General features: G+C 47.7%; 9 protein-coding genes across 9 annotated transcripts, besides 10 other annotated features; all 9 read left to right on the top strand.

The window, feature by feature from the left end:
* Window positions 1-541: 541 nt before the first annotated feature.
* Window positions 542-6,301, top strand: Tb09.160.1290 (hypothetical protein, conserved; the record flags this gene model as incomplete). The annotated part of the gene is made up of 1 exon (XM_798480.1): window positions 542-6,301. One exon carries the CDS (start codon window positions 542-544, stop codon window positions 6,299-6,301), a length of 5,760 nt encoding a protein of 1,919 aa, XP_803573.1.
* Window positions 6,302-6,961: 660 nt separating this feature from the next.
* Window positions 6,962-8,992, top strand: Tb09.160.1280 (hypothetical protein, conserved; the record flags this gene model as incomplete). Its single annotated transcript, XM_798479.1, has 1 exon — window positions 6,962-8,992. One exon carries the CDS (start codon window positions 6,962-6,964, stop codon window positions 8,990-8,992), a length of 2,031 nt encoding a protein of 676 aa, XP_803572.1.
* Window positions 8,993-9,621: 629 nt separating this feature from the next.
* Window positions 9,622-9,930, top strand: Tb09.160.1270 (hypothetical protein, unlikely; the record flags this gene model as incomplete). Its single annotated transcript, XM_798478.1, has 1 exon — window positions 9,622-9,930. One exon carries the CDS (start codon window positions 9,622-9,624, stop codon window positions 9,928-9,930), a length of 309 nt encoding a protein of 102 aa, XP_803571.1.
* A 448-nt stretch (window positions 9,931-10,378) lies between these two features.
* On the top strand, window positions 10,379-11,068 carry Tb09.160.1260 (hypothetical protein, conserved; the record flags this gene model as incomplete). The annotated part of the gene is made up of 1 exon (XM_798477.1): window positions 10,379-11,068. The coding sequence occupies one exon, from the start codon at window positions 10,379-10,381 to the stop codon at window positions 11,066-11,068; it is 690 nt and encodes a 229-aa protein (XP_803570.1).
* Window positions 11,069-11,706: 638 nt separating this feature from the next.
* Window positions 11,707-11,768: a microsatellite.
* Window positions 11,769-11,978: 210 nt separating this feature from the next.
* Tb09.160.1250 (hypothetical protein, conserved) lies at window positions 11,979-15,245 on the top strand (the record flags this gene model as incomplete). The annotated part of the gene is made up of 1 exon (XM_798476.1): window positions 11,979-15,245. The coding sequence occupies one exon, from the start codon at window positions 11,979-11,981 to the stop codon at window positions 15,243-15,245; it is 3,267 nt and encodes a 1,088-aa protein (XP_803569.1).
* A 596-nt stretch (window positions 15,246-15,841) lies between these two features.
* Window positions 15,842-15,868: a microsatellite.
* A 991-nt stretch (window positions 15,869-16,859) lies between these two features.
* On the top strand, window positions 16,860-17,813 carry Tb09.160.1240 (hypothetical protein, conserved; the record flags this gene model as incomplete). Its single annotated transcript, XM_798475.1, has 1 exon — window positions 16,860-17,813. One exon carries the CDS (start codon window positions 16,860-16,862, stop codon window positions 17,811-17,813), a length of 954 nt encoding a protein of 317 aa, XP_803568.1.
* A 691-nt stretch (window positions 17,814-18,504) lies between these two features.
* Tb09.160.1230 (hypothetical protein, unlikely) lies at window positions 18,505-18,861 on the top strand (the record flags this gene model as incomplete). The annotated part of the gene is made up of 1 exon (XM_798473.1): window positions 18,505-18,861. One exon carries the CDS (start codon window positions 18,505-18,507, stop codon window positions 18,859-18,861), a length of 357 nt encoding a protein of 118 aa, XP_803566.1.
* Window positions 18,862-18,912: 51 nt separating this feature from the next.
* On the top strand, window positions 18,913-19,764 carry Tb09.160.1220 (hypothetical protein, conserved; the record flags this gene model as incomplete). Its single annotated transcript, XM_798472.1, has 1 exon — window positions 18,913-19,764. One exon carries the CDS (start codon window positions 18,913-18,915, stop codon window positions 19,762-19,764), a length of 852 nt encoding a protein of 283 aa, XP_803565.1.
* Window positions 19,765-20,323: 559 nt separating this feature from the next.
* Window positions 20,324-20,347: a microsatellite.
* Window positions 20,348-21,119: 772 nt separating this feature from the next.
* Window positions 21,120-21,159: a microsatellite.
* Window positions 21,160-21,757: 598 nt separating this feature from the next.
* Tb09.160.1210 (hypothetical protein, conserved) lies at window positions 21,758-24,886 on the top strand (the record flags this gene model as incomplete). Its single annotated transcript, XM_798471.1, has 1 exon — window positions 21,758-24,886. The coding sequence occupies one exon, from the start codon at window positions 21,758-21,760 to the stop codon at window positions 24,884-24,886; it is 3,129 nt and encodes a 1,042-aa protein (XP_803564.1).
* A 1,677-nt stretch (window positions 24,887-26,563) lies between these two features.
* Window positions 26,564-26,594: a sequence feature (AT_rich).
* A 119-nt stretch (window positions 26,595-26,713) lies between these two features.
* Window positions 26,714-26,736: a microsatellite.
* Window positions 26,737-27,001: 265 nt separating this feature from the next.
* Window positions 27,002-27,082: a microsatellite.
* A 72-nt stretch (window positions 27,083-27,154) lies between these two features.
* Window positions 27,155-27,184: a microsatellite.
* Window positions 27,185-27,309: 125 nt separating this feature from the next.
* Window positions 27,310-27,344: a sequence feature (AT_rich).
* An 11-nt stretch (window positions 27,345-27,355) lies between these two features.
* Window positions 27,356-27,403: a microsatellite.
* Between the last annotated feature and the right edge of the window lie 147 nt (window positions 27,404-27,550).

Here is a 27,550-nt window from a genome sequence, read left to right as displayed (position 1 = left end):
ACGGCTGCGCATGTGCATATGCGTCATTAAACTCTCTGTTTTTTTATTTATTCTCTCCTTTCGTCTCTCATGTGTTCTTTTCTGTCTTTCTTCCGTTGATCTTTTTATTTTATCCTTATTACCACATTTGCTGAAAAGAGGTAAGTGTGTCTCCCACCACACGCAGAGCTTGTCTCCTGAAGATAGATTAAGGTAAGGGAGAGCACGCGGGCTGTGCTCTGCGGAGAGGGGTGGTGGTGTTTGCCCCATCTTTGCATTGCAGTGAGGTCACTTTCTCCTCCTTCTGTTTTATTTCACTACTTACTTGCTGTGTGTTGGTGACGCTTGCAAACGCGAAGGGTGACAACGCGGTAGTGTTTGCGGAGCAGGGAAGGAAACAACAAGAAGGACATAGATTAAAAGAAGTGTGAAACATACGCTAGTGCGAAGCTGCGCATTTGTGGTGGTTACCGCACAGTGTTTTTAAGTTGTCCGCTGTTTGAGTTGTTTTTTTTTTGTGATTTTTTTTTCATCATTTTTGTGACGGCAGTAGTGGCTGGTTATGGTTGATTTATTGCGTAGTAGTTTGTCTCAGTTAAACGACGGCGCGGAACTGCCTTACAATGGTAGCAGTGATATTGAGCGACGATTGCTTAGTGGGTCGGTAGATGATGAGGAACCCGGGCCAAGTGAGTTATCACCGGCACCACAACTGCTTGAGCTTGGGGACTTGTTGGGCTCACGCAGTGGCGGGTTCTCGAGTGCACCCAGCCTCACCGTACTGATGTCGGCGGCGGAGGTGGAAGTAGCTAAAAGTGTGCATGTTGCCCTTTCCATTTCATCCACCATGGAATGGGCTATTCTTTACCGCCAGCTACGGCAACGTCTCTGTATCGGACAGGTGCGTCAAGTCGATTTCAGTGATGTAAGTTTAGACAACGTACAATGGAGTTGGCTGTGCCAAACTATGCTGCCGGCCATGCCAAATCTAGTGTCACTGCGGTTGGTGCGGATGGGAGTAACAGATAGAAAACTGGCGGAGCTTCTACGCCACTCCCTTGCGTACGCTGTCGGTCGCAAACCCGGTCCGTCTGCACGACGGGTAGATCTACCCACTGTCCGCGGTATTCTGCCCCCCTTAGGGGAAAAAACCATCTCCAGTAGCGACGACTTGGTTCCCAGGAGAAATGAAATATTGTCAGCATCCCGCAATGGGGTGCGTGGGTACGGCCCCCTTCGTGGGTTACGCATACTTGATTTAAGTGAAAACCACCTTACGCATCGTAGTGCTACGCTTATTGGTAAACTTCTCCTTTGGTCGGCGGACACATTGGATGAGCTGCGTCTCATGGGGAATAATCTTCAAGATTATGGATTCCAGATATTGAGCATATATATCTCTCGGTTGCGGTTGGCATCGCTCCGCGGGGAACCACACCTCTTCCCACCGAATCTCGTGCGTTTGTATGCGCAGCTTGTTGAACGGGAGAAAGTAGTTGGATCTCAACCTTATTTGCAAGAGGAGGTGCAATCACCGACGTATTGTCCGTCCTTTTTAGGGGATTGCAAAACCCCTACCGATGATGCTGGGGCAAGGAAGGATAGCAGTGGGGATGAATACCCTTCTATCCATTTAGGGGTTTCGCTACTAGACGTGAGGAAGTGCCAAGCATCGCCTCGTGGCATATCAGAGCTTCTAGCGGCGGCGAGTGCTGCCCACCGTTTGAGCACCGTGTTGTTTTCGGGAAACTCTGCCCCTACGTCTTTGCGGTCAGAACCCAAGCAGTTAGGTAAAAGATGCGGCATTCAAGACGCTGCCGGCGATCCCAATGCCAGCGATGATGTGGTAACCACTCCACCCTCAACTGAGAGCAAAAAAGTAGGTGACAGCTCTTCTACCGGCTCACTTCTACCCAGCAGTGCCTGTAGGTTTTCAAATTTCGCGGAGCTTAAGCACCCTTGCATGCTAACCACAGTTAATCTTGGTGGCGTACCGCTATCAACATTATGCACACCTCTTTGTTGCCGCAACCTTTTCCTAAACCTCCTCTTTTGCTGCCCCCGTTTAAGTGTGCTCGATCTGTCGGGCACATTTGACGCGGCTCAGTTACCAGCAGTGGCTATTCGGCAGATTCAGTTTGGTAACGAGCAGGTTCTTGCTGACAACGACATTTTTCAACAGTCTTTTAATCACGAAGCAGAAAAGTTGGTTGACGCATCAGTATTTGCTCTTGAGAAACTAATGTTTGACAGGCAGGTGTGTGTGGGGAATATAATGTGTGAACTATTTGCTCACGCAGCGTTGAATGCGCAGAGGCGGCATTGCCCTGCTCCAACAGCGTTTCGTAGATTGAAGGAAATACACCTGGAAGGTACAGGAATTTCTGACGCCGCTGTGAAAGGGTTAACCGCCTCCGTACGAACTGTCGTACTGACTGGTGTTTTGGCTGAACTCACGTTACTAAACGTGGCAGACAATTTTCTCACCTCACGAGGTTGCGTGTGTCTTCTGCACGCGTTTGTAATAGAGTGGCCATTGTCCGTCTCGTCGGTGGAAGTTGTGTCGCTGCAACAAAGTAGGGGTATCGCTTGTGGCAACATAAAGGCTTTTGAGGAAGTTAATCGGGCTGCATTGAATGCCGTTAAACGAAGGAAGGAGGAGCAAAGGAGGAAAAGTCATGTACCCTCGCTACTCGTTCATTTTGGGGCGTATGGGGCAGCTGTGCAGACTCGTTCAAGTAACGAGGAAATCACGCTGAAGGGACCCCGTACAGATTGGAAGGGTGCAACCATCAGTCACATGTGTGATCGCGCACCGAAGCCGGCGGCAAAACGCGTTTGCAGATCGTTAGGCACATCAATTGGAATTATCGTATCGTCTTCACAGTGCGATGAACAACATCAGGAGCAGCTGCACACGGAAAAGTTTCTCTCAGAGACGCTACTTTATGCACATCAGTTGGATAGTGTTGCTTCTATGGAGTTACGTACTGCGCGTGTTGACGAATACGCGGATGTGGGTGAGGCACAACAGTGGACCCCACGGTGTTTGCACACGGAGTCGTCGCTTTTGCAACGGTTGATTGCAGACGGTTCGCCTCCGGAGAACATGTGGTTCAGTACGTATAATGGCCCACCGCAACATGAGGATAGTGAGGTGCAGTGCCGCTCGTGTGCCTCGCAGGTGACTGTGTTACCGTCCTCTCTCGGTGTTGAGTTTGGCCACCTCTTAGGGTCACGGGAAGTGACGCATGATCAGGACAGTGGATTTCTCAGCAAGGAATCTGTAGCATCACTAAATGACCAAAGCGGAGGAGACGACAACGATAAACGGCAGGGGCGCGGAGTCACTGAGTCCGGTGGAGTCGTTCACGTTAGTTCTCAACTGATACCCGAAGGAGGCGACATATTGCCGCACTTCCACTCACCAACTCGGCATGCGGAGCCGCCTCATGGAACCACAACCACTGCACTACAAGCGAAGAAAAAGCGCACAATACCTAATCGAGTGGGCAGGAGTTCATCGACTCTCCAGAGAAAGCTAAAGTTCCGCAACAAACGGAATATCATTATGCGATATTACCATCGGGCAGGTGACACGATATGCCGCGGCTGGACGTTGCTGCGGCGTGACGATGCAGTTGGTGAGCACGCGCGTGCGCGTCTTGAGAAAGATCTTTTGATGTGCCTCCAACCACCAGATGGATACTGCGACGATGCGGTAGTCGAGTCTGTTACGTTACTTGTCGATACCTCGTCGTCCCGCTCTCCAACTGACGACGACAAAACGAGCTGTGACAGCGGCTATATCAATGCGGAGGGGAATACCAGCAGACTGCTCGTTGTGTCGAATGAGAGTCGGTCCACGTTAGAAAAACGTTTGCGTAGTTGTGTTAGCCAAGTCGATGGAGGTACCGCCTTCCCTCGGTTCACGAAGGTAATGCAGGTATATGGTGTAGACATGGTTGAGGTGGCTCGAGGCGTCTTGAATGCCGCTCCTTCTCACCGCCGGGCATACCTAGGTTCCGTAACAGCGGAATCGTTTGTCCATACTCACCACGGACGGGAAGACCAATTGCTGGAGGACCTGAACGACCTGCTTGTTGGTGCTGCTGATATGCCCGACGAGGAACAGTGTGCCGTTACCTCACCTATTTCTTCTTCTGCTAGGGGGCGGTTGAAACTGAAAACCGGGGAAGCACAAATATCTGGGGGTTCCGTTTGCTTTTCTGCGGAGGAGGCCTCACTCTCAAATATGGAAGGTGCTGTTTCCGGTGAGAGGATCAGGAAGAGGGCAAAAGGCAGTAAAGGAAGAGATGAGGAGGGAGAAACGTTGCATAGTAATCATGGTTTGTCTAACGGGCAAATAAATGTCAAACCTGCTAGCACGCTGCCGAAAAAAACGGTAGCGGAGGGAGCGATACCACATCCCATAGAACCTGTACCGCCCTCCCTTGATATGTCTCCCAGGAGCGTATCTTCGGGTCTTCATGGCGTTAACGCGGAGGGAGAGCGCTCTGTTCGTTCGCCTTCCTCGCCTTCTGGGAGGACGAAGGCACATCTTTTTGTTTTACCACACCGGGAAGGGAGTATTCTTTGCTGCGGTTGGAGGTTACTGAGCCGCTCCGACAAGGTTGGGGAGATGGCGAGACGTGAGCTGGAGGCTGACGTGCTGTCGTTCCTGCAAGACACCCTGGAAGGCAAGGCTAACCCCAATCTAAGCAACGGGAACGAAGGAGCAGGAGCCAAACTTTCTTTGAGGACTGAGCGTTCGTCATCGGCTGTAATATCTGTACGCATGGTGTTTGATAGTTCACCTCCTGGTATGCAGCTGCGCGTGGTAACGAGTTTTCCCCATGCGGCGGTATCGAGCGGACTGGTGGACCTGCAGCAGAAGGAAGGCGAAGCGGCGTTCCCACGCTTTGCAGGCATGTTTAGCACCAAGGCGACATATAACACGGTTTCATCTATTGAGAAGCATTTGCAGCAGCGTGACACAACCGGGCAGGTGCGTCCACGCGTTCTGGAGAAGTACCGTACGATAAGTGCGCTGGTACATTGTTTCCATGACGATGAAGATGGACTGTTAATGGAATTAATGCTTCCGGGTTTGAAGAGTTTGGATGCATTTGTCGAGGCCCCATCAACAGCAGCAAAGGCACAAGAACGTACCCGAAAGGACTCGGGAAAGACAACCAAAGGTACGATAAGTGAAGACATCCACCCTAGTTTACCGCATGCAGACAAGGAAGTTGAAAGCACGAAGAAACCCAGAAGGTCGGGTGAAGGTGTGGACATGGGGGCAAGAGAACCCGCGGAAAGTCGCAGGGTACCCCGGATTGAACTCATGAACCACGCACTAGCGGTTGGCCCCCAGAAGGCGCCCGTCGCTACCGCTCAGTCCGCTGCGAACAACGAGGCTTCACCCCCCTCTACAATCTCTTCGCTGTCTTCTTCTGTGAATAGGCAGTTTGACTTGGTGTCACAACTTCCAAACGAGGCAAACGGTGCCCCCAGTGTCGCTCAAGATAGCACAGAGGATAATGACGAGAGTATTGCCACCAGCATGGAGTCAGTTTTCGCTGAAAAGCTCCGTCGTTTACAATACCTCTCCTACAATGCGATTGCACACGGTGCCCTTCTCTTGGACAGGCGACAACGACACAAGAACCGCATATGCAAAGGTAAATGGGGGCGTGTGTGTGTGACAGTTGCTGTGGAATGGGACGTTTTCCTTGTTGTGTACTTTGTGAAGCACTCTGCCTTTCGTGTCTCCTCTCGTAAATCCCTTGTGCTTGTGCACCCCATTGCGAGCGGTGTAAGGTGTTCTGTCGAAGTTGGAGGGAATGCGGCCAACGACACGCACACCAGTGGCAACGATGTGGTTATTCATGTAGAGCGGCACTACGACCCAGAGACTTTGGGCCTCACCACTTCCGAGCTGGAGCAGCGGCTGCAACAACTGATATTGACCACTGTACGGAAGAAGGAAGGAGCACCTTCCATGTGCAGCAACCGTAACTCACAGATGAATATGGCAGCGGGTGAAAACAGTGTGATAAGTCGACATTCATCCATCTCGGCCGTAGGCAGTGCGGAGCACAGCAATGGTTCAATGTTTTTAACATTGATGCCGACGGCAGCTCAGCTTCTGAATCGCCAAGTGACAATGCGTGTCACATTGAAGAGCGCAGCGAAGGCGCGTAGAGCTGTCACCGCCATTCACGAGGCGGGAGAACGTGCGGTTTCAATGATTCGCGACACAATAAATGAACAAAGACGACAAGCTGCTGCTGCGGCTGCTCGTTCCCTACATACGTAAATGTCATTGAACCCGGTAGGCTACGTCGATACTAATAAACTTCCTTTTCTTTGTGTTACGCCTGTACTATGCTCGTTCTACTCTCCACTGAGAAGCGGAGATAATTGCAGACTAGCATGTGTAAAAGGTGTTGTGAGGGGGAATGAGGGGAATCAGTATGTGCAGAAAGGCGGTTATAATACGTCAGAGCGTGACACAGTGGGGTGATAACTTTTTAAACAGAAAATAATTCTGTCTCCGAGGAAGTTTGCTTATAGCGATGTTTCGTCATTTTGAATATTGAAGTATTTGTTTTGGTGTGTTTGCGGTGTTTCTTTTTTTTTTCCTCATCGTGGCCGGTGGCGTTTGCTGTTGCCCCATATGCAGTGTACGCCGTCTTTCAAATTGTCTTTTGATGCCCGGGTTCATCCGGTAAGAGGGGTACCGTGAAGTAGTGCGTGCATTGTCAAAGGATTGGTCTACATTCATATTTGGATGTTTTTTTTTTTCCACCGAACGATTGTGCCATTATGTGCACTATATTGATGGTTAAGTGCGTCCACCAAGTCAGTGATGTGCTTTGTGTATTCTCCTCCTCATTTTCATTTGCTTTTTTTTTTCTTTCTCGGTGCGTCGTGATGGGGGCGTACCATCCAATTACGACCGTGGCAGCGACGGAAAATGTACAAGAAGGCCCTTCATTCCTTTTTTTTGAAGGTGCATCCTGACTTTTTCCACCACAACCGTAGCCAACAGACGGTTAATGAAAGTTCTGTTGCCCGCCTCAATGAGTTGCTCAGTTGGGCCAAGGCATTCAAGAGTGGCCATCTTCAACCGCCACCCTCTTCGTCATTTACACTTACATTCTACAGGAAACCTGACGACAACATGGGTAATGGTGAGACAAGAAGGGAGGGGTCCGGTTCCCCAGTTTCTTCGCTTGTGGGCCGCAGCATGGGAGATGGGTCATTATCGCCAACAATCATCCAATCTACCTTTGAACTCCCTTCGAATTTCGCACCAAGTGACAATCACCGTGGAACGGTGGAACGTGCGGTGAATAAATTCCTGCGCGATTTGCTTCGCCGGGCCGCTTGCATTGATTCCGTGACAGAGTCGATATCCGAGGCAGAGGACGCCACGGCGGCGCGTGCGGAAGCAAAACCACTGAGGCGGCGGCCGAGAGGAAGTCAACACCGAGGCGCCCCAACTGGGCCTAAATCGTTGCTTGACGAGGCGGTGGAAAGTATGACTGTACAGTGGAGCCTTACACCCGCTCCAACACTGCAGGAACTCATTGAAGCCGACCAAATTCTGTTTTCTCGGGATCTTTCACCACTGCAGTCCGCCGCCGCTCTGAGCACACTGCAGCGCCACCTCGGGGAACTGAACTACTCGGCATGGGAGTCAATGCCAGTCATTGTATCGAACCAATTTAGCATCGGTGACCTCACTGGCACAATAACGATTCCATGGGATTTTACCCCTGAGCAGTTTCACAGCTTCATGGCACATAACGAAAAAGGGGTTGCCCACTGCCGTGAGGTTGCCACTCAATACGCATCAACTATCGAACAACTTATTGCCGAGCTTTGCACAGCGCTGGAATTAGATGACATTCTAGTTTCGTGCAGTCACCAAGATGCTTTGCGGTTGATGGAGCTGCTTCACCGCAACAGGGAGCTGTTGATTCAGTACGGGCTGTCCAAGTTAACGCTGGAGGTGGGGAACCGTCATGCAACACGAGCCAACGGTGTGGTTATCATTAACTGCAGCCTCACCTCGGAGCAGCTGCGCCCATGGTTAAAGGCAATCTCGCCTAAACTTCCACTGCAGCAGCGTCTGTATGAGCTGTCCAAGCAAATGTTGGAATCTACACTGTGGCATCTGAAAGAATTTCGCACTATGGTTGAGCCAGGAGGTGTCGACGCCTTCAGCAACGATTGCACGTACGCCGAGCGGTTACAATGGTCAAAGGAACTGTTCCGTATAGGCCCCTCGCTCGCTCCATGGGATTGGTCGGAAATGACCTTCGTTCTTTCCCCTGATGTCGATATTGATTGGGCGAACGGACTTTTGGCGCTTCCGTACAATTTTGATGGTGATGCGCTTGTGAGGTATGTGGAGGAGGTTCAACAGGAGGCGAAGAGTCGCAAACGAGAAGAACTTCTGGCGGCAAGCGCAATGCAGCGGGAGGAAGAGGAAAGGCGAAGGAAACAACAACATGATGAGGAGTTGATGGTGGAATGTCAGGAAAAAGGAGAGCGGAGTGGTGACGACTCGCCAACGGTAGCTGAGCGCATGCGTCATTTGTATCGACAAACAAACCCTCATATGGATGAATATCTTGCGTCCAGTAATAGTAGAGTCGACACGCTTCCTGTTGAGCGGCCTCTGTCGCATGCAGTAACCTTCAACTCTGACGCTGAAGCAGAGGATCAACTGAAGTGGGAAGGGTTCTACGCTGAGCCGTATGTGGACCAAGTCCCAACTAGTGACATTGATGACATGGCGCACACTTTCATGTTAACCAATCGCTGGCACCGTGAAGAGGCTGCAAAGAAAATGTTGGACCAACTGCGTGGTACGTATGGGAAGAAGAGTCGAAGGTTTGAGTATCAAAAGATGGGCGATGTGCTGGAGATCAACAATGCTAAAGTGCAGCCGAAGGGGTTTCCCACACTGACCAGGGGGATAAAACCTGGATTTTAAAGCTATTGGTACCAACGATATTCTTGACCGACTGCGCACACTGATGGTCAATGGTATCGCATATTTCGCGTGTGGTAAAACATCCGAATGAGCGAACGATGGAGTTGTGCACATACCCATGTATGGCGGTCGGGGAATCATTGCGACGGCAGAGCAGGGTGACCTCTTCACTGACGGTGTTTTGTCGCCTAAATCGCATATCGAACCTTGGCTACACACCGAGGGTGTTTTCACGGTAAATACGCGGTACGATTTGCACATTCTGACGGCCTAGGTGTATAATTGGCTCTTAACACTCTGACAGGCAACCGAAAGTAGTGGATTCTACCTAGCGTGCCAACATTGACTATCTGCCCCTTTTCCATTTCATCACGTCTCTTTTTTTTTCTCTTTTTTCCTCTCTTGTTCTGGGTAGGTTTGCTGTAGTGTAGTGAATGTTGCGTTGTGGGGGGAAATGCAGTTGCCATTTGTCGTTTGAGAAAGGGAGAGGTAGCAGTACCGTGTTACCCTACCGACTGCTTTGATATGTTGGATGATTTGGGTGTCAAAGGGCTGCAAGATCTTTTTGTTCTGGCGTTTTCCGTGCTTCGTTGAAAGCAGTACCGTGTTACCCTACCGACTACTTTGATATGTTGGATGATTTGGGTGTCAAAGGGCTGCAAGATTTGGATGTGTCTTTCCTATATGACTTTACGGACAACTTGAAACAGTATCCCAACCATGTCTTCCGCCGAGTTGACGCTTTCCCTCATGAGCGCTCCTACTTCGTCCTGGATTCGCCACACACACCATCACCGCAGTGGCTGTCTGCTCCACACTGTATGTCCGTGCGTTTGTTGTTTGATGAACATCTCCGCGTTCGGACTTCAGAAGTTTCTGCACCATTCTTTCTCAATCGCCCCCCTTTTCTTCCTTTAACCCTTTTAAATGACGCATAAGGACGCGGCCATTCCTTTAGACCTCCACACAATCCGAAACAAACGGTTATGATTAAATGGAGACGTGAAGAGGGGAGCATCCGCACTCCTACACCACAAGAGTAAGTCGGGGGATTCGTACGGGGACTACCCCTTCCTAAAGCCCTCTTTACCATGCACGTAGGCCGTTATGCTTTAGCGGAGTGTAAAGGATGAAGTTTAGGAGGAACGGAACGGCGGACGCACGCTTATCTCTTTCTCGCTGTTGTTTGCTCTGGTACTGCTGGGCTTATTTATCATTATTGTTGTAACTGTACTAGTTACTGTTCTGAGGGTCTGCCACTGGTATTTATATCTTTTTCCCTCTGCATATATGACAATGAAGAGAAGTCAGGGTGAGGTGGGTAAGGGAGAGCTAGTGTGGCGTTGCGTTACGCACCGAAAGACGCGATTATAGAGAAGAAGCCGGATGAGCACCGCTCAGTCGTGGGCTGTGGCTGCCCTTGCGCTCTTTAGCGGTGACGGAAAACCGCTTATCATCCGCACATTTACTTCTCCCAACAGCGGACATGGCGGCGTACCGGCGGTTTGTCGTGGGGGCGTTTTTGTTGGAGAAGAGGATGTTATGCGGCTACACGTCCTCATCTTATCGTCATTGGATCGGTGCGACGAGATTGTTCAAGAACGGCGGAAGCAGCAGATGGCCAACGTCGAGAAGTCGGGTGACGGCTCTGCCTCTCCTAGAGGTTCTGCGCGGGTAACAGCTGGAGCTGATGTTCGTTTTCTGGGGAAACTCATACGAAGTTACACATTCACTACTTACGGCTTTCAGTCGGCCTCTGGCATCCGAACCGTACTGGCAGTTGTGGGCGACGCTCCACTTGATGCTGTCCTGCCGCTCTGCCGCTCGACGTATGAGGCCGCATCTGCAGCGCTGTGCAACCCGTTTTGTTTAACACGGACGAGCGCTGAACTGCTTCGCCGCCTGTGTAGGACTGTGAGGGCAGACATCATCGGATCTGACGCTGACGTGGTAAAATTTTTCCCGCTGTCGGCGCGGGATGCGATGGATGAGGATCCGTCTCTAGCCAACTCCCGTGCCTTCAATATGCAGATACAGACAAACATTGAGCCATTCACCGCGAGCGCCTTCACTTGAGTCACAACACTCACCGGGATATCGGTGACGTAGTCGCACTTTTTTGACCATTGATGTTTTTATTTGCTCCACCGTCTTTGTTGTGTCGACTACGGGGTGTATTTCGCATACCGTTGCGAAGTCTCACTGTTTCCTCCGCAAACTGTTATAAAGAAATTGCGCTTCGCGTGAGCTTGACTGTTTTGCTACAACACCTGCACGCAAACTCCTGTCTCTCCTTCTCATTGTGATAAGACACTACTGTTTTGTTGTGCTATCTTCTTTATTCTAATTATTCTATTCCCTTTTTTCTTTCCGTCTTACTTGCGTGGTTCCGTTGTATTATTGGCGGGAGAGTGAGGTAAGAGCCACAATGGTCATCGGCAAAGTAATATGTCAGTCGAAAGGTAAATGTATATCCGCCATTGCAGACAAACGGAGCAGCAACACCAGCACAGGCAATGCCATCAAAAAAAAAAGGTAATGGAGTGAAGGGGTTCACGACAACCTGATAGGTCTCAGTGGGTTAGTGCTGTCAGTGGATTTGAGGTGCGAAGTTGGTGAACTGGTGGCGTAACCAAACATACGTGTGCACACGCAGCCAAAGCGCGTGGGCTGCTAATTAGGGTAATTCCTCTCTTTATCACCAGTTATTCATTTAAATAAATAAATAAATAAATAAATAAATAAATAAATAAATATATATATATATATATATATATAGATACGAATACGTATCTGGTCTCACCCCGTCTGTATTTGCCTGTTTCCGTGCGCGCTGTCAGGGGCAGTAAAGGAAATCATACATGTACACAATGCAAACGATTGAAAAATGCTTCACTAACTTTTACTGCCACCCTTCCCTTCCCACCGTAAACAAAACAAAACCGTTCTCTTTTTAAGAAGAATAGGAAAAGAAATCTATTTTACAATGCAGACTAGCAGTGTCTCGGAGGTTGATTGCCTCGCAGAACAAATGTACTCGAGCCCGGATCCCTCAATCAGGCAGCGGGCGCAGGCATCACTTGAACAACTTACAAAGGCGGAAGCGGACCAGTCTATCATATGTGCCATTCTTCAGCAGTCCAACAATCAATACGCGCTGCTCTTCATGTCTCAATGTCTTGTTCTGTGGTTCAAAGCTGTGCGGAAGTGGATCAGCGAGGAAGAGAAGCAGAATGTGATTGTTGTGCATTGCGGCGGCTGTGTCAAGCGTGCCCTTGAAAATGGTGCGCCGAAACATGTGGTGTCGGCCCTTCTATCTGCGTACGCGAAATTGACAAAACTTGCCTTTGAAGCTGATCCCCTCCTTGAAGGAGCTGTAAATTATCCCATTGAGTTGCTGCGACATGAGGCGGATGGTACGAACATGCAACTGCTTGGTTTGATGATGCTCAATGCGTTGGTGGTGGAGTTCTCCAAGTACGATTCATCTCGGTCTAAGACATATCTAGGATTTGTGGCGCATCGACACTGTAGCGGTAACTTCAATGAGAAGTGTCTCCTGAATATTTTGGTGGAGGCGCTGAAACTACTAGAGAAGTTAACGGTGAACACTCCGCACATTACCGAAATTGTGAAGCTCGTGGAAAACTGCTTCTCGTTTGATTTTCGAGCTATAATGGTTGATGATACGGAGGACCTTCCCTTCGTTCACTTCCCATGCGCATGGAAACCTACTATCTTAAGTGACCAGACCCTACAAACGCTATGGGGCCAGCACGCCGCGCTGCCGCACCCGCACTGTGCAAGTCTACTTTCAGCTATTTCGAATATATGTGGCACTTATCGCTCATTCTTTGAAACGGTAGAGGAACGGCTGCAGTACATTGAATTCACACTCACTAAATTAATACAGGTGACCATGTTGCAAGATGGTCGGCTTAAGATACCCCGCTACATTGAGACTCTTGCTGAGGCATTCCGCCGTGTAGTGCTTTCCCTTGGCTACCGCGAACTCCGTCAGGTTGCAGTCTTCGAGCAATGGGTGACGGCGTTTCAATCCATTTCGGTAGATGTGCTGTCGATTACATTTGGCCAAGAAGGGAGTTTCTCCACAGCCACTGCAGTGATGGCGTTCTGGGTTGCGCTTACAACTTCAAAGCGGCGTAGTTACTCGGAGCAGTGTCCTCAAGATATTGAGGTTGCAGTACTTCCGGTTCTACGTGCCTTCTTGGTGGCACGTATTCACGGCGCGGATGCAAGCGGTGGGGATTCTTTCTCGTTAGAAGATGCGGATGGTGGTCTCGCGGAAGCGGTACTCGCACAGTCTGATGCCTACGCTAACGTGTGCCTCCTCGACCCCGCAACGTATCTTGGTGATTTCGCAAATTATCTCAATCAGCAAGTGGGCATGTCGATCTTCACATCACCTCTCTCCACTGGTTGGCTGTTTTATATTGCTGGTGGTGTTGCGTGGCTCGTGCTGTTTAGCATGGAAAGTTCAGGTATTGAACCGTGCTCACATGTTTTTGCATACGCTAGGGGCTGTGCTGACCATCGCAGGAACCACAGTGGCAACCCTGCATTATTCAGTAGTTTTGTGGAGCGTGGAATGCTGCACTTCCTGACGAATATGCAGTCTGTGATCACTGGTGCTCGCCACGGCAACCTATCAGCTGTTGTGACTAATGTTTTTCAGGACCGTGGGCAACTCTTTCAGTTTGTATTGGATAACGTCGGCCATAATTTGTTGCGTGGTCCTGATAGCTTGGACGCGGTGGACATCATCCGATCGTCTGCCGATGTCATCGTTGAGGCTTGCCGTGAGGCTCCGCCTCAGTTACTGCGAGAGCTGTCCCTTGAACTTCCCCCAACGTCTGATCTGCCACTTGCCCAATCAGAACAAACATACAAACTCCGTACCAATATCACGAAGGCATTGTGGTTTGTCCGTTCAACGGGGAGTTACACAAGGGAGCGCATGGAGTCATATCTTAGCAACGTTGACTTCAGCATGCAGAGAACTGTGAATAATGAGGTAAATAGCCCGAGCTTTATAGCCGGGTGGGTGCGTGACCTGCGTGGCGCTTGCCAGGCGTTGAAGGAAGACCAGTTGTCTTCTTTGGACTTCATCGATTGGTTTCTCTCCCGTTACTCCGTCTTTGTCACCATCGTTGACACAGCGGGTGATTCACCGATTGTGGTAACAGCACTCATGCGCTTCCTCTGCGAGCTCGTTACCCCTGGAAAATATGGAAGGCTTCACATATCATCAAGCAGCAACAGTGCCGTTGGACTAATGCTTTTCAAGCATCTCTGTGATCTCGTTGAGAAGGTAGAGAAGCGCACATTCTCCATCGATCATCTTATGGCTCTCTCCTCCTTATCAGGCAGCTACAACAAGGTGCTTAAACCATGGATGCTGGCCATGGATATCATGAAGAGGTGCATGGAAGGGTCTTTTGTTCCTTTTGGTGCGATGTTATACTACAATGATGACACTTTTGAACGCACTACGGTAGACCTCCTCCGAAAGCTGGCATTGGTTGGGACAAATGTGTTTAAGGAGCACGGAAAGTTTACTGTAGTTGCTGTTGACCTTTTGCGTCTGTTAGTTGAGGAAAACTTGTATTTTTGTCTACGGGGTCTCACAGGCGACGAGCTAGTGGGGTTAATCAACGCCGTTATAACAGTGTGTGAAGACGTGGACACGCAGTCTGGCGTGCTTGTGCATGGGTTGGGGTTTCTCACATTTATCTCGGGACTTGTACAGGAGGTGAGGGCGATCGCTCTCTCGCCATCGTTGCGTCCCACAGATACTCACGGCCCGGACCAGTCCCCTGCACCCTTCACGCAACCCTTCGGATCCTCCCGTCTCTCGTCCCCAATGCCCCCTGTTCAGCAGAGCATCGTCAGCAGGCCCCCACGGCTGGCAACAGAGGTTCGTGAGCATTTGGCCAGGTTATTAGCGCCACATGATAGCGTATGGCAGAGGTTATTGAGTACAGCCATGAACATTATTGTGTTTCAGGATCGCGCAGTAAATTCAAGCTGTGCTGTCGTACATCATATCTTCGAGGCACACCCTCCTTTCTGGTTTAACTACGTGGAGCAACTGATTATGTCGTTCCCGGAGGGTAAACATGCGACACTGCGGGAGGCTTTCTCGGTTCTTACGAACGCAGCGGAGACGAGAGAGAAGTTTTTTTCGGAAGTGTTCACGCTGCGTCAAGTGCTCCGCCGGCTCGGAACCTAACAACGTTGAAATAATGGGTGAAATAATGCAACAAATGTGCAAACTCTATGTGCCTGGTTAAACTTTGCTTTAAATATTATAGGCTCACTGTAGTTTCTTGTTTTTTTAATATTGTTATCTTTCCCCAATACATTGTGATTGATGCTTCTTAGAAAACTTATTTTTACTTCAGCAATCCTGTTGTTTATGTTCGGGCCCGATTCATCCCATTAAAGAGACGTATGTTATTCATGACGCTATAAACACACGTGTCCACGTCTTCCTACGTGCTGCGGCGCACGTGAAAACCAGCAGTCAACTCTTCCTTCTCGTTTCTTGAGTTACGCCACAACTGTAAGAGAGAGAGAGGATGCATGTCTGTTTGTCTGCATGTCGACTTTCTAGTTTTCTGCTGTTATCAGCTGTGGCCCTACGGTTCTGCGCTATTCAAGGTCGCGTAAAGTAAAAAGAAAGAAAGAGAAGTGGAGGGAAGAAGGAAGGGAGGGGGAAAAAAAAACACGTAACAGAAGCAGTGTGGGAGTGATATGAGTAAAACTTGCGCTTTTATTGTGAGGGGGTTATGGAGCTGGGGACTGGGGCGTTAACTTTTGAGGGTGGTGCGTGTGCGTGTGTGTGTGTGTGTGGAAAAATGGGTTGAATAGTGGGAAAGTACGGGGAGGGAAGTTATTTGTTGGCACATGTAACTTTTGTTTGTGTGAAATGAAGGGATTTCAGAAAAAAAAGCAGAGGGGTTCTTACTTGACGGCGTCCACGTGCTGTATCTGTGATTTTTCCTGTGTATAGGCGTATTATTTGAGAAGTGTGGAACCATTTTAGGTGGAAGGTGTGTTAGTGTGAAAGCGAAGGAAAGGTAGTGCGTTTGACCGATCTCGCCTGTATGAGAGTGTGCACCCAGCCGTTCCACATTGCCCTTCCTTCACCTTACTTACGTCCTCTTCTCCCTCCCACATGTATTGCTTTGCAACGAGTTATGTTTACTTTCCATTGTTTGATTGGTTCAAGGACATTCAGAGTGCTGGTCGAAGTTGTGGGTTCTTTTGCTTTCTTTCATCATAGTCGATACGCGACTGAGGAGAGGGGAGGGAGGTGAAGGTGAAGAAGGGAAAGAAAACGGAAAAAGGTGTTGAAACCCCCTGGGGCGGGATGGTTCGCACACCTGGAGGAACCGGGAAATATAATTTGTAAGGTGTCTGTACGTGTGTGTCTGTGGTGTTCATATTCGGTGATGTTACTTCTTTCTGATGGCAAGGCAGAGACACCGGAAGCAGCAAAGTTTTACCACATTCCTTTACAGAATGTTATAACAGCCGCGACGTAAGGCAGTCATGCATCGACCGCTGTTGATAATGATCAATATTTCGTTAAACCTCCTATGTGATGTATCACGTTCACTCCGCCGCAGAGCAAAGAGTACTGTTGAAGTGGTAAACATTTGGGTGTGTTGTGCACCCGTCCCAGTGAACTGTATTCTTTTCCTTTTCTTTTTACGTACGGTTTTGAATTTCTTGGGTTTTACGTAGCGTATTTCCTCACGGCAAGCCGGTTACGGTTTGGAAGTAAGCGCTCCGTACCCTTTCGCATCTGTTCTCAAGCGCTGCTGCTCTAACACTAACGATGGATCAGGACCTCTCTGTTTGTGAGCAGGAGTACAGAAAGCTGCTCGACCCCGAGGAACCTCTGTTTAGTCGCACACGCGAGTTGTACCGTCTGAAGGAATCCATACTGAGGACTCCTGCTGGTGTTCATGTGCTTGCCAAAGCTGTTGACACTACAAACTCTGTGTTACTACAGCATGAGCTTGTGTACAATCTTGGTCAATCGGCTATGGTAGAAGCATGCCCACATCTGGAACGGTTCATTCGCGCAGTGGGCAAGTATGATATTGTTACTCGTCACGAGGCGGTTGAGGCCTTAGGCGCCATTGGGGACCCTGCATGTATTCCACTTCTGCGGCACTTCATGGAACCGGCGAATGAACCAGAGGCCGCCATTCGTGAGTCATGTGAACTCGCACTGAAACGAATAGAAATGCTCGAAGAGAAAGGTAAGGAGGCTGTGGGACCGGCGGCAAACTGTCCATTTGTCTCTATTGATCCTGCACCCGCCTTCAACGGCACCAACACCGGTGGCTCTGCCCCCTATACCGTTTCAGAACTTGAGAATCTATTATGTGACACTACCGGTGCAGTTTCGCTGTGGTTACGTTACCAGGCTATGTTCACGCTTAGAAACATTGGAACCCCGGAAGCGGTAGCTGCGCTCTCTCGGGCACTGCGGCAAGACAACACGAGTGCATTACTTCGGCACGAGGTGGCATTTGTACTTGGACAGCTGGAGCATCCGGCAAGCCAACCCGCTCTGCTTGATGCACTTCGGGATGAGCATGAGGCCCCAATGGTGCGACACGAGGCGGCGGAGGCGCTGGGGGCAATCGCTGATCCAAAGACACTTCCCGCATTAGAGGAGTATGCGAAGCACAAGGAAGCGATCGTGCGTGATAGTTGCGTGGTAGCGCTTGAAATGCATAAATATTGGTCACAATTTAACAATCAGAGAATCCAACACTAGTGGTCAGTGCTGTAGTCCTGAGAAGGATCATGGCCTCTTGAGCATGGTGAGGAAATGGTGTCCACACATGCGTATATAAATAAGTATATGTATGTCTGTCAGTGAGTGCATGTGTTGCAGTTTTCGCAGTGCTATGCTCTCGCGTTATGAAATTTGATGCCACCGAGATGCATTGTCGTGCTTCTTTTCGAACGATTGATGTGACTGTTGACACGTCGCTGGTCGTCCTTCAACCTTCTTTCCCCTCTCTATTTTCTCAAGAGGTGTGGCTGAGAATGTTACTCACCCACTGCTGTGCCTCAGCATACGCCAATAGTCCTATTCATTCTCCTCATATGCATATGTGTTCGTACGTGTTACGTGGCAGGTACTAATTGAAGCGACGAGTGGATGATTTAAGCATGGTCTTGACTTGCATTACAAGTTCGCATGAGTGCACAGGTGAATGCTGGGCTGCGTGCTTTCTCCATTGTGTTGCTGCTGTTGGTTTACTTTCAGTGCATTCACTTAACCCCCTAAACTAAAAAGAAGGGGATACATAAGAAAAAGTATTCGCTTAAACGTTTTTTTTCTTTTTAAATGCACGCAAAGTGTAAGAAGCTCGAAGAAAGGAAATGGGAAATAGGGGGGGGGGAGAAAGATAAAGAGGAAGAGGGAGCGATGTGAGGGAAAAAAGAATGAAAAAAACAGGATGAAGATATTGAGGTTGAGCATCGGAAAGAAGAGGAGGTGGTATTGTGTAAAACGCGTAGCTTTTTCTTCCCTTTACTCATTCTTATATATATATATGTTATTCTCACTTTCCTTCGCACAAGAATCTTCACTCCACCCAACTGCGCACAGGTGTGTGAAGTTGTTTAAGTTTATACTTTGCGTGACGCACGTGTTCCACAACGTTACTGTATGGTTGTTTTCGTTACTTGTTCTCGTCCAAGTTGTTTTGCTTTTCACAATTTTGCAGTTACTCCAAAGTAAGACTCTCCTTGAAAGTGGGAAAAAAGCAAACAAACAAGAAAAAGATAACAATAGCAATATAATAGTAAAGTAGTTCACATAGAAACTACCAACAGAAGATTGAAACAAACAGAAGTTAGAACCAATGGGGCTTTATGGTGCATATGACACGTACATGTCACCTCTAGTCCGTGACTGGCCCATTCTCCTTCCTATGGTGGCGGTGTACGGTGCCGTTCAGGTAACAGCACAGTGGATATATCCTAAAGTGTTTGGTACCGCTTTCCAAAAACTCGCGCGAGATGACCAAAATAATGTTATTGTGCGGACGGTGAGTGTTTTTAATGGGCTTCTTATGGTAGGTTCTGCAGTGTGCTTTGTTACGAACCTTCGTGATCATGGTTACGTCCTCGACACTGACGTGTATCGCGAGATTCCATATTACCGTTTCTTTCGGGTTGCCATAGTAGCGTATTTTGTTTGGGACATTTTTGTCTGTTTTGCATATAAATGGGAGGCGCAGTGGAAAGTTCATGCTTTTGCAAGCCTCGTGGGAGCTTACTTGCTATCGTTTCCCTACTCCGATCAGTATGGATCGTACTTCACAGGTATGTTTGAGCTTAGCAACGTACCGTTTCATATCTCCTCCATCATACGCACGCTGCATACTACAGCATTCAGCTCCCTTGCGACAATCTGCGATGTTGTGTTTGCATTTATGTTTCTCATCATTCGTGTTGTGGGAGGTTCGGTTGTGACATTCAGATGGCTACAATTAATGTACAAATTGCTCATGGATACGCGGAGCGATGATAAGGTCGTGGTACATGATGAAGCAAGTATAATTGTTTCCATGGTGCTCCTGTCTATCATTCAGAGTTTGCAGTACGTGTGGCTTTTTGAGATTATGAAGCAGGGCTATAGACGCTTTGTCGTCGCTGATGACAGTAATGCTGATGATCAGGTGTCCGTCAGTAAAAGGAAGAAGAAAGAATAAATGGGTGTGATCCGTAACGAAGACTTTGTTTTGTACTACGTTATGCGGAATGGAGTAACTTTTTGATAGAAGCATCTTCTGTTGAGATAACGCGCCCGCCATATGGTGCTTGTGATAAAACCACTCTTTTTCCTTTGAAGCAGTGGCTGTTGCTGATTTTTTTTTTGTATTACCGCCCATTCTTCTGTTTGCATGTTACCATGTTGTGATGGTTATTTCTCTACTTGATTGCACATGGGTTGATGCATGTCGCAAATGAAAGGATATGCGACGTCACGCACCCCTTTCACATTCAGCTGGGGAGTTTTCTGTTGCCTTTGTTCATCTCAGTTGTTTTTTTTTTCAAAATTTGTCGCCACTTTCCAGAGGTCCAGGCGTATGGGAAGACTGCATAGAGGTACTGACGGGGAAGGAAGGGCCTTAATATTTGAATATATCGCAGATGAATGGAGGGTAAACGCACATAGAGGGAAAGGGGCGTAGTGAACGTGTGTTTGAGTATGTAAAAGTTTATGTTATATGTGAATATATAAAATCATATGAACATTTACATGTTTCCATATACATATATATATATATATATTGGATTTCTGTCCATGATAACATTTACTTAATAAGTTTCACAGGGTTACGTAAAGCAACGCGTTGATATTTGGATGATAGTTTAGGAATAATGACAGAATGGTGATGGATAAGCGCTCCTTTTTTTTTGGTGTATTTCTTTTTGTTTGGTGAGAAAGGTAGCGTACTTATACCAGTTAAAAGATTACACATTTTAGTCTCTGTTGTGTGTATGCCTGTACTTACGTAGAAAAAAAGATAAAGCGAAGTGACCGAATAATGTTTTTTATTTCTCTCGTTTCGTTCTTATTGCCACCTCGTCGGTTGTGTCTCCAGTGCTTTTCTCTTTTTTTTAAAAAAAAAAGGTACCATTATTTCCCCCTCCCGTTTGGTGGTTAACCCGTGATTTTTTGGTAGTGTTGTGCTGTATTACTTTTGAGTGAAGATGTCCACCTCATTACTTTACTGCTGCTGTACCTTCTCCCGTTATTGTATTATTATTGACATCATTATTGTCTCTTCCGTTGTGCAAACGATAAATAAACCCCTGTCAACACCTTTCTCTCCTCTTCTACCCGTACATTCGCCTGTGTTTTTCAATATATTTATGTATGTACATGCAATCTCGTTTCTCCTACACCTGTTTGTTGGCACAACTAGTTGTGGATAAGAAGGGGCCATTTCCCGCTTACTCTTTTTTTCGTTACTTGTTTCCCCGTGTAACGAGCTGATGAGCGCGGTCGCGGTCGTGTTTCTTTGGAGTGTCGGCACCAAATAGCGATAATAGCGGAAGCAATAATAATAACAATAATAATGCTGACAATAACACTAATACTTTTACTGATACTAATAAGAAGGAGACCTTTTCAAGTTTAAAAAGTGAGGAGAGGAGCTAAGGGAAACGTTACACTTCCCAACAGTGCCGCAGCCTTGAGTGTTTGGCACGTAGCTTCCCGTAGAGACAAAACACATGAAGATGCAGTCGGATGAATCTGACTCTTGCGGCAAATGTTTTGTGTCTCTGGATTTCTGCCGGTAACGCGTTAACCAAATGTATCAAACTCTTTTACAGGCAAGTGCGTGGTTACATTGCTATCATTTCTGTGGTCTTGGTTTATTTATTTGTTTTTTCTCCCGCTTTCCGGTGCTCAGTACTTTTTACCCTAAAGTTTGCTTAACTCTGTGAATTGAAGCAGCAAACGTAGCCAATCGGGACGAAACGTAGGGAAATAAGGTAGAGCGAAGGAAGAAGAAAAACGATAGACTCATACATCCATACATATATTAGCAAGCAAGACGATAGTAGCGACGATAGAGAGAGGTGCAAAAACAAAGCAAACAAACAGGAAACAGCAATAACAATAATAAGCGACGAAGGGGAAGAGTGGACGGCAACGCACACACTCAAACGAGTTCTTTCCCAAACACCAACATGCGTCGTGAGGAACGGCACAAACTCCATAGACAAAGTTTAAGAATTGATAACTTGAGAAGTAGGGGCAGCGGTAGTGGTTCTGTTGACAGCAACCAGCGTTGCAGTGCTCGGTTGCGGGATCAAAGTTGTGGGTTTGCTGGTCCACGGCTTTCGACCATTAACTTAACACGTAACAGAGACTTCCCTCCATGCGAAAATGACAGGCACTGCGAGGTGAGCAGTGAACATATGATTCGCATCCCTGATCGTTCACGGCAACAAAACAGTCACCCCCAAGTCGTCGAGGGTGTGCTTCACAACTCCTTTTTTATGGGTGGCAATGAAGCCATTCCCTTTTCTTGTGACTCTCCCAGCATGAGTAACGGACCACCAACTCCGGTAGCGCCTTCGCAGCCTGAGGCACAGTTCGATTCGGTCCCTTCACTTGACGAGGGTAGTGGGGCACTGCCGCAGAGCACTCCGCTGGAGCTGGAGCCTTTTCTAACCAACGAGATGCCGCGTGGGAGGTTTATCTTGTTTAATCTTCTTAGTACGTGGGGGGACTTGAATGAGGTGGGCTTGAATGGGATAGAGGTTTTCGACGAAAAAGGTGACCGGATCATTCCTCCGGCAGAGTTGTTAGAGGAAAAAGTGGTGGATCGGGCGAAACAACAGCAAGAGGAGAAGGTGAGGATTGAGGGCGGTTTTACGAACGTCTCGTATTGTGCACCAAACAATCAACTCCTTCTGATTGTGGAACACCCCACTCCCTACGAGATGGCGAGCGAAATGGAAATGGCCACCGCTGCAGCTCGCAACGACCTCGCGCGCATGTCATACGATGAGGATGCTCTTGTTTCAACTGCTCATGGGAACTCGGACCCACGGCGATGCGTGTCAAACATTATAAATGGCGTTAACAACACACACGACGAGACGTGCCTTTTTACCATGCCGTATAGTGTTGACAACCATCACTTGATTGGTTTCATTCTTCCTTTTCCCGTTACTGTCTCCATGGTGCGGGTGCACAACTATGGTGGAAGTGGGCGCGTGCATACTAACAAGGGTGTGCGGTTGATGGAGATGACAGTAGATGACAAACTCGTTTTCCGCGGGGAGATCGCCGAGAACACAGGCGAGGTGATTCCTTCTCATCAGGTGGGATTAAAGAATTGTGAAAACATTCTCTTTACGGAGGATGAGGTTGTGTTGCAGCGGATGCTTTTTTATGACACCAATTCCAATGATAAATCTCCGGCGCTCGCGCCCAAAAACACTTACCGAGAACCGGCAAATATAGGTTTGCCTTCCTCTTACAAACCGAGCAACAATCTGTGTCAGTCAGCAACAACTCTTTTGGTGTCGTCGGGCAACGAAGGCGACGTGAAGCGATTCGGTAACGAGAAGGCTGTCGTGATTTCTTCGAATACCGTCAGTGGTGCGCAGTCGGCACATTCAGCGGTTTCGTCAGCTACTATCGGTGTCTCTGATGCTGGACCCCCCGGGTGTCCAAGGAATGTGACTTCGCTTTGCATGATGCTGTTGGGGACTTGGGGTGACACGGAGAAAATTGGATTGAGCGGGATCCGCTTGCGCGACGCCAATGGGAGTCTGGTCAGTCAGTATATCACTCATTGGTACGTGCGATTTCCATTCCAGGAGGCAGAACAGGGTTCTGCGCACGACATCAGCGGTGGCGAACTGGAAAGGTGGGCAGACCAGCTGCAATACCTCTTTGACGAAAATGCGGAAACCGCAATGACGCTTCCCTGTGTGCGTGGCATTGAGATAATATTCGTGTTTGCGACTCCCCTGCCAACCTTAGGTCTTCTGGAGGTTGCCAACTACTCACAGGGCGAACACACTTTTTGCGGTGTCAAGGAAGCGCGACTGTTTCTCACCTCGACGAACTGTAGCACCTCTACAGAGTGTCATTCACCAGAATCCTTTGTGAGGGCCTATGCGGCTTTATGGTCGCGTGATGGAAACGCCATGCGCAGCATCCTAGCGGCGCACGGCGTTTACGAGGTAACCCCGGAGGAGGGTGTTAGTTTGCGCAAGGCACCTGCCTTTCTCACTATTCCCCGGTTTCAAGTGTATGACCTATCTTTGGGTGGCGGGCCTGATGGAGCCTCTTCTGTTAGCGGTCCACTGGCTGGCGGTGGCGCTCTTTACCGACCCCTTTCGCAGAGTCTTACTGCCTCCATGACAATACGCGCGGAGATGTCAATGCGGCGTGCCCGCATGGCCCTAAAACCGCGGCCCAAGTGGTTGTTGGAATATCAGCCGTACCTGACGCCACTACTTCCAGTAGGGTATGTACTCAAACTGAACCTTATTCTTTGTGCCCGGGGCGTGAGTGAGCTTAAGACGTATGCGAAGGAGTGGATGCTGAACCCGTTGCGTGCCTGTACATTTGCCGACGAAAATGGCGAGCGGATTACTGGTCGTGGTTCTGGGAGTAAGGCACGAGGCTCCACCGGCGAGCAGCAACGGGACGGGAAAAATTCTAGGAAAAAGGGTGAGGGGGATACGAGCAGTTACTCAGGAGAGGGTCGTGGTGCACTGCAGACTGAGTGTCTTTTCACTGCACTACCAAACGCCATACAGCAAGATGCAGAAGCTGCTGTTATCGCCGCGAGGGCGGGTATTCATACATCTCTAGTACAGGCGTCTATTTCATTGGTGTACGTGGCAGACACCCCTTTTTGTTTATCCGTTCTCTCATTAAACCGTGCATTGGTCATGGAGGGTCGCGCGGCGTGGGTAAAGCAGATTCGGGTTTTGATGGACGACACATTAGTTTTTGACAGTGGTGACGCCGGGGTACCTCAAGCTGTGACGGCAGAAACGAAGCACGACTCTCCAGCAGCTGCTCCTGCCTTGGGGGATGAGGATGCGGTTACGGCGGGTCGTTACCGGACAACCGGATTCAATATGTCCATGACCTTCTTTTCACCACCGGTGGGTGAAGTGACTCCCAGCAGCGGTTCCCCTGCCCAATCGACACCATCGAAGGAAGAGCAGCAACTACCACAAAGCACCGTTATGTACCGCACCCGGTTAAAACCTTTCGTGTTTTTTACGCTCGATTCAGCGGTGCTAGAAGAGGCGAGAGAAGAAGCCTCTCGGACAGCAGCTTAATGCAGGCGTTGGTGGAGCAGTTATGTGTTTGGATCGTGTTGTGATGGGAATGATGTGTGAGAGGAGTGTGATGTCACGGTTTACTACCCCACTATTAAAGTGATTTGTGGAATGACCGCATTATATAGAGGCATATATAAACTGAGGAGGGATGCGAGAGTTTGATTTGATGTGATGTGATTTGATGAGAAACCACAAAGCGGAACGATTGTTGAGTTGTGTAGTTAAGGAATGGGAGGCAGAACCCGACCAAGCAGCAACATCACCTTCGCACTACCATGCGGAGCTTACTCCTTACGTCCGACATTATTATACCGCGGCCCCCGTTCGAATGGATTTGTCATTTGTTCATAGTTAATAGGGTGAGGTGTTTTGCGGGCTGGAACGACTCGCAACTCGGTAAGCGCGGACGCCTTTGAGTGGTGTTCCTTTCTTTATTTTCTTCAGCATTCCATTTGTTCTTCCATTTTCCCAACGTCATTAACTTATTTTAGTTTGAAGCTCGTTAGACTACACTGCTGGGGGGGGGGGAGTTGCGGCGCTGTGTTTTAATAATCTAATTTCTTTGATTTGTGGCGTTGGGCACAACGCGGTGTGTGTGTAGCGGCATGTGGTGTAAAAAAGGTTTCTGGTTGGCGGGAAGCTTCATGCCGTCCAGACATCGCCTCGGGAGGAGGAGAGAGGAGGGAAGTGAAGAAGAGTGAAGAAAGGCAATAGGGAGGGGAAGTTTCACATGCGCTGCGTGCCACCTAAAACCTTTCGTTTAGGTGGGCGTGACGTTACGCTCATTTATATTTTTGTGTGCTCTTCGCTTAACTTCATTTTTTTACTTTCCTTTCATTCTGTTTGTTTTTATTTTAAACTGTACTTTGCACACTGGATTTCACCGTTTTCAACCCCCAACGCCAGATATCATTTGCTGTTTGAGTAATATAAATATGTGTTCTTTGTTCTCCTTGTCTCTCTCTCTCTCCATGACCCCTAGTGCATGCATGCATTTTTTTAAAGCTTATTTTTAAGGCTGATGCCCTCTCTTATGTATTCTTAACTTCTTATATGTACACGCTTCAAAACCCTATCTTTGTGATGTAATGCGGTGCAATATTGTTGTTTCGTGAGGTTCAACTTACCTCTCTTTTTCCGTCTTTTAACGATGCTGCTGTTTTAGTCCATTTCCTTCCCCTTTCGTTTCATTTTCTCTCTTTTTTCTTTTGTGTGTCACCTTTAACTTCTGAGCACATAATTTGCATGTAGGAAGTTTCCATCACAGCGTTTCTGAAGAGAAGCGTGACGTCTTTTTTTCTTTGTTAACCATAACAAAAGGAAGTTATGCTAGTTTTTTTTTTTAAAAAAAGGTATCATTACTATTGTTAGTGTAAGGGCCAAAATGGCGCTTGAGTTTAGCCGCTACTTCTTCATCTTATCGCTGTGGCTGGGGCTATCAATCTTAAATAGTTTATTCTGATTTTAGTTTGAGTATTATTTTCATTGCGTAAAACAATCAAAAAGGAACGTAAAACAAATTAGAATTTAACCAAAGAAAAAAAAATACGTATAAGGAGAACTGAGAGAGAAATGTTAAATAAGATTGTAAGCATTTCAATTATTTATGTGTTGAGTTACGTTGTGTTGATGCTTAATAAGACCTCATCGAGGAGAGAAGGTAACAAAAGAGACAAATATTTGAATATATATATTTAAATATTTAGATTGAAGGGTGTGGTAAATGGGAGGTGGGTAGTTGCTTGATGTCTTGTCCCTATTTCCCGTGACATTGTTTTTCTTTTCTTTTTTCCACCCATCTTAAGTGTTCTGTGTGTACATGTCTTTTTTTCTTTTTTTTTTTTTTTAAAGTCGGTGTTGTGACGTGGTTGCAATGGTATTTACTTTTTTAATTGTTGTATTCTTTCTTCTTGTGCCTTTGTTTAGAAGGTTAAGTCGTCTCGCGTGAAAGTATAAAGTTTCTATGTGGATAAGCCATGCTTGCCTAGATATTAATTATTTTATGCGTTTGTATTATGTGACTTAGTTTCGTGTCTTCACCATTATTATTATTTTATGACCCCCGTTGATCCGTCTTTCCACATTCTTTCCTTTTGTCTTCACTCTCATCTATATTTTTATTATTGTCACTCATAACCACTGATGCTAATACTATTGGTAATGTCATTATTATCTATATTATTATTATTTTTAAATATTTATGAAATATTATTGCTCGTTAGCACTGTCATCATAATCATCGCTACCCAACAGCACTGTTGCCACTATTATTATTATTATTGTTATTATTATTATATTACTGCTGGCGGCTACCGGTCACGGAACCGTGGTGCTACTTGGCGTAAAATCACTGCTACCGGCAGTTCTCCCTGAGGGAGAATAAATTATTAAAAGAAAAGGAAATAAAAGAAAGAAAAGGCTATAATATACAATAATAATAATAATAGTATATTTACACCGCAGAGGCACACACACACACACACACACACACACACATACACATACAATACACACGAGAGAGAAAAAAAAAAGAAGGAAAAAGGAAAAAAGGGAAGGAGAACCAAAAGGCTGCCTTCCTCGGATTACCGCCCTCCCGTCCGTTTATACGAATTGAGAGAAGAATCATCATTTAAAAATAGAGGTGTGGAAGAAACAAAACAG

The sequence above is a fragment of the Trypanosoma brucei genome, chromosome 9 (genome assembly GCF_000002445.2).
Source record: "Trypanosoma brucei brucei TREU927 chromosome 9, whole genome shotgun sequence".
Lineage (NCBI taxonomy): Eukaryota > Euglenozoa > Kinetoplastea > Trypanosomatida > Trypanosomatidae > Trypanosoma > Trypanosoma brucei.
This window is presented reverse-complemented; position numbering and strand designations above follow the sequence as displayed.